The 8,259-nt window shown below is 38.1% G+C and overlaps 1 protein-coding gene across 17 annotated transcripts in view; it reads right to left on the bottom strand.

The window, feature by feature from the left end:
- Positions 1 to 8,259, bottom strand: part of LOC108749678 (MAP7 domain-containing protein 1-like) — a 178,610-nt gene that overhangs the window by 42,679 nt on the left and 127,672 nt on the right. For 2 of the 17 annotated variants that reach the window (XM_018488526.1, XM_018488528.1), the window contains exons 1-2: positions 4,166 to 4,695; positions 2,805 to 3,076 (exon numbers count right to left, since the gene is read on the bottom strand). The exons of 7 other annotated variants lie outside the window; for them this stretch is intronic. In XM_018488526.1, the coding sequence (XP_018344028.1) occupies positions 2,805 to 3,076; positions 4,166 to 4,509 (616 nt within the window). In that variant the 5' untranslated portion in view covers positions 4,510 to 4,695. Of the gene's footprint in view, positions 1 to 2,804; positions 3,077 to 4,165; positions 4,699 to 8,259 lie in introns of those variants that run through there. 8 more of the 17 variants (XM_018488532.1, XM_018488535.1, XM_018488531.1 and 5 more) reach the window with 7 other exon arrangements.

The raw sequence follows: 8,259 nt of genomic DNA, 5'->3' as shown, positions 1-8,259 counted from the left end.
ATATTCAAACGTATCTACCTGAATCGACTGTCCTCGAAACTTTAACTGAATCGACTGTCCATAACTTTTTAATTAAAACTATGTAAACAAATCGACTGTTTCGAAATGTGCAAATGAAAATCTATCGATTGAGACTAGTTAAATATAATTTGTTCGTGATTAGGGGCTAGCAAGAAATTAGCTTCCCAAAATTGTTTTTCAAACAATTTTTTACCAGAAGTGTACAAAACGAAAATTCAAAATGTGTATACATGTGTAAACGACGAGTAATCAAACAAGGTGTAGAAAATTAATTTTTTCAAAAGTTGGAAAGCTAACCTCATATGGGGATCTTGTATATGACAGGTCACGTGAAAAGAGAATTTGATATCGCAAGCAAACCCGAGAAGTGTCGTCGAACATCGCAAGTTGGCACACTGCGAGATAGCTTTTGGTACTTTTAGGCTTCGAGCGCAGTTGATATAGTTGCAAAAGTCTCGGGAAAAGAAGGGAAGTTCCAATTGTGAGAAAAGATGCCACGTTAAGCTACCAGCTCAGCGATTCGAGCATCCTTGAGAATATCAACGTATTGCTTCAGCGATTTTAGCAATCCATTGCAATCGAAATGTTCATGTCAATTGCAATAGCTCATATGTAATCCGAGTAATGCTTAATTATGTAGCGTACTGAATCATATACCTATATAAAATCTTACATAAAATTTATAAATCCTATATAAAATTTATTTGGTTAAAATATGAAACATGATAAAAATATTTGATAATGTTATTAAGAGATCTTTTTATTATCTTTTTTTATAAAACAATTCAATACTTGTAGAATCTGTTTAGGTATTTCAGTTATTTTAGTTACTTAAATAGTGTAATGTCAAGTAGTAGCTTCTCTTTTATAAAACATTAATTACAAATTTATCAAAAAAATCTGTGAAGATGATGCGATAACAGTAGAATGTGTATTGTATTTTACAACAGTAAATAAGAGGATATAAAAATATCTAAGGGAAGAAAAGAATACTTGGGTCGACTACAGAAATGGTTGGAATCCTAGGACACAATGGGGGAAAAAGACCGAAGAAAGGAACCCCTGCAATCGATCGCAGATTGTTTATCTAAGTATAAAGTAGCGTGGTCGCGTTTCGACCTTGTTCCTCTTTGAAGAGATTTCTTTCTCTAAAGCGTAGAAATGTTACACAGTGGAGCACAAACGAGCAGAGTCTATGAAGTTTCGCATACAAATACGAAATAGCTAATATTATTAGAACCTCTTCTCAAACTTTGCTTTTTTGCAATGTATAAATCCATTTATATTGTTGAGCTTAAATATGAAAAAAAAAAAGAGAAATACTGAGGTATATTATCAGCTAGCGTAACAATGGGAATTTATAGCCAATTTTTTTCTGCGATTTAACTGCAAATACTCGAAAGAACGTATAGCAGGTGTTGATTTACATTTCCATCGAGTTCCTTGAATTTTTTTTATTTGCGCGACAAATCGAAGTATTGATACGTTTTTCCAGATAATAGAAATAATTTATTTCTTTAATTCATAAATATTATAATCTAATACTTCGTATTAAAGCAATATGGGAAATCTCGAATGCATGTTGCGTTTATATCTCATCTTCAAATTCTGAATGATATATTTGCATGATCTGTAAATGAGGCGACAGCGTAAATGAGCAGCTATTAACGCTTTCTCTGCGATTATGAGGTCTCCTCTTTCGACGCAGCTATCTAAGATCTCCCCGTTCACCTTTTTCGAGATACTCCCTGCAACTTTATGAACTCGATTCCTCAAAGAACTACGATCAACAACTCCCGCAATCCCCGAGAGTATTTCCCAAACGCGGAGATCTCATCGAACTTCCGCTATTCCGCGCGGAGCACTCAAGGGATTATCACTGAACATTTTCTATGATACACTTTTTTTCTTCCAGAATAACGTGTTTAAAAGGTGGTACCTAATCTAATATACGATCAATACAAGAATTTTTAAGTAGGCAATTATTAAATAATTTTAATAATTGCCATAAAATAAAATTTCATTTAATTTTAATTTGATTTCTGTATCATACATCTCGATGGAACGAGATACCTGCATCTCAGCGTAACTACTTAGAGAACAAAAAAATAGCTATAAAGATAACAACTAACATATAACTGATGTAATCATCAGCGATACTTACTGTTTTTCACTAATAATACACTGATTCATTTTTGGAGATTACGATTTTCTGCAGATTTAATCTGCAAAAATAACCTCCAAAAGTAAATTAGTATATCAGATATTACTGAAAAACATTCGTTAATGATTACATCAGTTATAAGGGTAGCACTGAAGTCAGTAATAATACACTGATTTACTTTTAGAGAGTACCTACATATTTAATTCTATATATAAAATTTGTACACCTTTACAGTTGTACTGTTTTTTTTTAGTATAAAAAAATAACATATTTTCGCATATTTTTAAATAACTATACAGGGAAGGTGTATTCGAACAGTTTACATCGGTTACTTTCTAATTTTCACATTTAGACATGATTAAATTTTCCCATATATGATTCGTTTCCAAATTAGTCGAGCGTAATAATACATATAATTATTACGAATAAAAATCGGTTAGAGCTAATGGTAATCAATTTTGCATTTTTAATGCCGTACGAATTATACGATTGAGCTCGCGTCGACATGCGAGAGCACGCGAATGTTTCACAATCCCGCGGGATAGAGTACAATCCGACGGGTCTAGTCGGGGTCAGCCGTGAAAAATTCAGTGTGCATGCGAGCAACAGGGGAAGGTACCTTCGTCGTCAGAAGTTGAGGAGTTGTCCTCGGGTTCGGGCGACGATCCTGAGGATCGTCGGCTGATTCTTGAGTCCGATCTACCGCATTCATTGCCGACACTCCCACCTCCTCCTCGATGATCCTCGTGTTGCCGTCCTGTTCCTTTTTCGGGGGATACCGATCGGTACTCCCTGGACTCGGTGGTACCGCACGTGCCACTACGTCGTCCCTCTCTTGCCTCGAGTCCGGGCAATCGTTTGCTGAAGTCAGTGGGCATCGCCGGTCGCTTTCTGGGAGTACGTTTACGTTTACGCCACGGTTTACGTACCAAAACAGATTTTTTCCAATTTTTGACATAAGACTCGCAAGAATCGAATGAGAAATTTAAAATGAGAAACCGAATTTGGTTTGAGAAATGCATTGAGATGATTCTTGGCATGTAAGCAAACATGGCGCGATGTCTCGATCTCATTAATTCTCATTTAATTAATAAAATCTTATTTGAATGATGTATTTTTTAACTGATTTTTTTCATTTATTATATAATAATACGTATAGAATAAATATAAGCTCTGTAAATCCAATGTACTGTTGATCCAATAGCGATTCAATCGCGAAACTGAATACAAGCGACTCGTTCAGTGTGTTCAGATCAAATAAACGAGGGCGAAGAATAAACGATGTCGCCATACTGGCACTATGTTAAAAGTCGAGATATTACGCCGATGCAATGTTGTCGATTTTTTTCTGATGACAGCACGTTAAAGCTAATCTCATGGTACATGAAACGGAAGTGAGCGAATCAGACTGCACTGAGTTTCACGGAATGATGCATGTGATCGATCAATTTTCTCGAATGACAACGTCAGGCCATTCTAATGGATCAATAGATCCAATGCGAGCATCGACCGTCGCAAATGCGAAAATGTCGTTCGACATTATTATTTCGCGAAAATAACAATCACGCAATTTTCTTCTAGTTATCGTGTTTTTATGTTTTAATTAAATTGAAACTATAGATTGATATTGTATAATAGTAACTAGAGTGAAAGAAATAATAATCATAATAATTTTATAATTTCGAGTTACAATACATAAAATATCTTTATGTGTGTACATATAAAATATCCGTAAATCATATAAGTTACAATAATGATTACAATAATGTAACAAAAGCTCCCTGAGTGCAAAGTAGAAACCGTAAAAATTCAAACAATTAGTTCTATGGGAGGTAATAAATGAACTGCCGAAGGATTGCTCTAAAGAAACTACAATCTCTTTTTATCTGTTAGAATGTAAGTTCTGGAAAGAACCAACGGTCGATGCTCGATCTGTTTCCAAAAAACATTGAGAATAATGAACCAATGTCAGTCGCGCACCGGACGTAAACGTACTCCCTGAAGTCGTTCGGACGATCAGTTGAGGCCGATCTTTCTGAGGCCGGATCTCTGGATTCGCTGGTGGTGTTTCCGGTCGGCGACGCTCGCTTTCCGGTGGTGGTCCTAGAATGATGGTGGTGGTGGTGGTGGTGGTGGTGGTGGTCTCTGACTCCTTCGTGAATGGCATCACGGACATTTGCCAAGTCAGCGTTGGCAGCAGTCTTTGCCTCCTTGGCGGGTGATGGCGGCGGAGACGTTGGTGGCGATGGTGATGGACTTCCTGCACGAGCAGAGTAACACACTGCTGCCTTCCGCAGGGTCTCCCTGCACAGCTCGGAGAACATGCTGTCTCCCCCATGGCCGGGGCCCCACCGGACCGGCCCGCTTCTTCCTCCTTCTGTTCGCTCTTCTCGTGGTCCTTTTCCTCGCGAAACAGTCACGAATCTCGCTCGCCGTTCATCGTCGTCTCATCTTTTCTTTCCCACGTCAACACGGTGATTTCACCACGGCAATTGGCATTACACTGCGTTTGTCAAACGGGAAATCGATCGCATCGCTGTTCAGAAAAGAATTCGCTTGGAGATAGAGAACTCGCTTAGGCGAATACCTGAGAAGGAGTGATCGGTAAGGTTACACCAGGCTCGGCCTTGGCTCGTCGGCCTTTGCGTCGTAGAGGTTGGCTCGTGTTTCACAGTCATCATTTAGCGATATTAGAAGGGAGAACACAGAGATTGGAGTGGCGGATCGTTCGGAACCTCCACGATCCTTACGACAGATTCATTGACAGGTTAAAATTATATCTGAAAATCTTAAATCTCCTTCTCACTTCTTTGTCCAGACCTATCTCTTCCCGTATAAATACTTTGTTATTACGTTATAAATATTTATCAAACGACGAAGTCTAATAAGGGAAAGGTATGAGCTATAATTCTCTAGGAGCGACGGGAAATAAATACTTATCTCCCTAAAACTGAGACACACGATTCCGGTATAAACGTATTCACACGAGTAACGTGAGAATGTGGCGATCGAGAACTTGGCGAGTAGCATAAAGCACGACAGGCATGCCGCCGTGGGCAGGTGACACGGATGCATTCCGATAGCGCGAAAGTGCACGGTGTTCATTAATGTAGGGTGCACGACACGGCGTGTAGCGTTACGCCGGTCATGGTCCGTGACAAAAATGTGCCTGGCCGGTTGCCAGCAGTTTGTAAAATTTACAGCCTCGCAATTCTCCCGGCAATACGAAATGTCTCGCTACAAAGAGGGATTCCGTGACGTTCACGTTACGGGGGGCGGTGGGGGGGGGGGAGAGGAGCGGGGGAGCATCGCGGTGATATCGATTTACATTACGCTAAAATTACGCCGCATGCTGTTAATTTAGCTCTCGCCGCGTGGGCATGCGAGGTATTTCCAACCGCAAACGCGGGTATGAATACGCGGGTCCCCTTATTACGATTTATGTCGCGTATTCCACCCCCGTCTATCACGTCACCTATTGAAAATTATCAAAGCGAGTTTAACGACTCCGCTTGTGTATTCTCAAATAGGCTATTCGTGAGAGACCTGTTTGACTGATTAATAACTAATAATCGCTTGATGTGAAATAATTAGACCAATGTTAAATGAAGCGTAAACGGATGAATTAGATATGCGGATTTGACAATATACCTCGTAATTTTTTAAAATACATATATTGATTATAAATCAAATCAATCGATAAAAGAGTTCTCAAATAAAGATTTTACGGAAAACAAATTATGTTTTGTAATTTTTGTAATCTATATTTTTACATCTATATATGGAAAAAGATTAACAGCATCAGTCAGCGGCGTTATAATTAAAAATAATCTTGTTAATTTTCAATGACAGTATTAATAAAACAAATAAAGTTTTTATTAAAGTAAGAGCATGGCGTATTTGTTTCATTAATACTCTCTGTGTAGGATCATGCATATTTCTATACTGATCAGATAGATAGCAAAACCAATCAGTTCGTGTCGATAAAAGCTTATTATTATAATATCGCGATGAGTAATCTTGCATTAATATTTGATTTCATCAATAACACAAAGATTGCATTTGATTATTAAACTAGATGGTCGAATGTCAATACTGAAACGGACGTTTATTTTGAAAGCCGGTCTCCGTATCGCGATTTAATAGATTCCATTATTCAGTATTCCATTACACTTCGTGTTAATGGGGATCGTGATAAGTGAAGAATCACTTCGTTTTTTCCATGTTATCGAAACGCCCGCGTTTAAACGCAGATAAAGCATTTTGCGGATAGCTGGATTTCGCGAGATGAGCAGAAATCCCACACATCCGCGCGTTATCCGATGAGATAAGTATAAAATTCGAGTGTGACCTAGCGAGAGAATGATTTGGGAAATTTCAAGCAGAGAGAAAGGCGCTTTTCTATTTTTCTCTCTTTCTCTGTCTTCGTGGAGAGAAAATATAGTCTACATTCCTGCTTGAAGGACTCCATGATTTATAGCTGCACACGACGTACAGCGGGCAAAAACTCTTTCGGTATGCTCACACTTAGCATGCACATTATTCCGTCAAACGTCCGCTGTACCGTTGCCAAGTACACATCGGCTGTTAGGAGGAAAACAGGATTGATGAGAATGCCCGAACATGACGGTTTTCAGCCGCGTTAAAGAGAATTCCATCGCTTTCGTTGAAACTAAAGAAACGAAAGTATCTTTTTATCGTCTAACTTTATCGCCTTCTAAAAGTGGGTCCATAAAGTAACGTGAAAACAATGTTTCAAGTGATACTTAATGCTTGTATTTTGCAGCAAAACAGTATTACTATTTTAAAAATCTTGTCTACTCGCCAATATTTTGTTCAGATTAAAATTTTTATGATTAGATTAGCTGTTAATGCCTATTTCTACCAATGTGGAGTAACTTCAATCTCGGTTCAACTGACTCTTCATTGTTTCTAATTTTTAAGACCAGAAAAAGGTAAAGTAAGCTGAACCCAGATTGAAGTTAATTTAATAAATTCATTTAAGTTAATGTACACTGATAAGCATAAATTGAGTTTCATCTTGATTTAAGCAACAGATTAACTTCGGTATTATAAAATTATCAAGGAAAATATTATCAAGTCTTCGAGATATATATAGTTTAATGGAATTTTGAAGATATATATAGTTTAATGGAATATTGAATATATCTTCTCGAAACCTGATCGCGCGCAGAGTTGTGACGCGAAAGAATCGGAAGCCGACTTCGTCGTTGCGAACAACTATACTGAAATGTATGTATATTTTCATTCGGGTGAGGCTAAGCGATTCACGCCCATGCGTGAAAGCAATCGCCGACGGCTGGTCGGCCTTGCCAATCGGCAAACGAATCATTGAGCTTCTGTCAGAGTCAGACTTGCGTGGGAACAATGCACGCGTCATTCTCCTGGCATCTGGTACACGTGGAGACATCCTCATTTTCATTTACGTTTCATATGTGTTACAACACGTCCGTAATACGTTTTACTTTTTACATCAGTGGAACTGCAGAAAATATAAGGGAAAGAAAGAGAACAATAAGTCCACGTCCAGATAAGTTATTTACGCGATGTGAATAATAATTGCAACGTAAAATAGAATCGTGAGTAAAATAGCGAAAGGGAAATACATTTCGGACTGACGACGTTAATGACTAATGAGCGACAATAATAAAAGAATCTGTGAAATGCGATACACGGAGGCAGACGAGCGGCTTCAAAATAGTACGCATAAATATTTGGTAAATTATTACGAGCTGTAGATATATATGAGTCATCTTAATTTAACATTCTCTATTATTTGGCGAGCCTCGTGAGAATCATCGTCCGCTTTAATTCTGGTACTTAGAACTGAACGTACGCAAAAGATAAATGGCGAGGCATATGATACGGCCAAAATTCATTATGTTAATTGGCGTCCCTAGGGCGAGGATGAATATAAGCCGAGAATTGAATAATGAAACAAAGGCAACGGAATTAATTTTACTCCGTAGACGATCGGATACGACTCATGTACTAAACTATAAATTGCCATAACAGATGTGGAGAAATTGAAATAAATAAATTCCTACTATCAT

Source organism: Trachymyrmex septentrionalis, unplaced genomic scaffold, assembly GCF_001594115.1.
Source record: "Trachymyrmex septentrionalis isolate Tsep2-gDNA-1 unplaced genomic scaffold, Tsep1.0 scaffold31, whole genome shotgun sequence".
Classification (NCBI taxonomy): domain Eukaryota; kingdom Metazoa; phylum Arthropoda; class Insecta; order Hymenoptera; family Formicidae; genus Trachymyrmex; species Trachymyrmex septentrionalis.
This window is presented reverse-complemented; position numbering and strand designations above follow the sequence as displayed.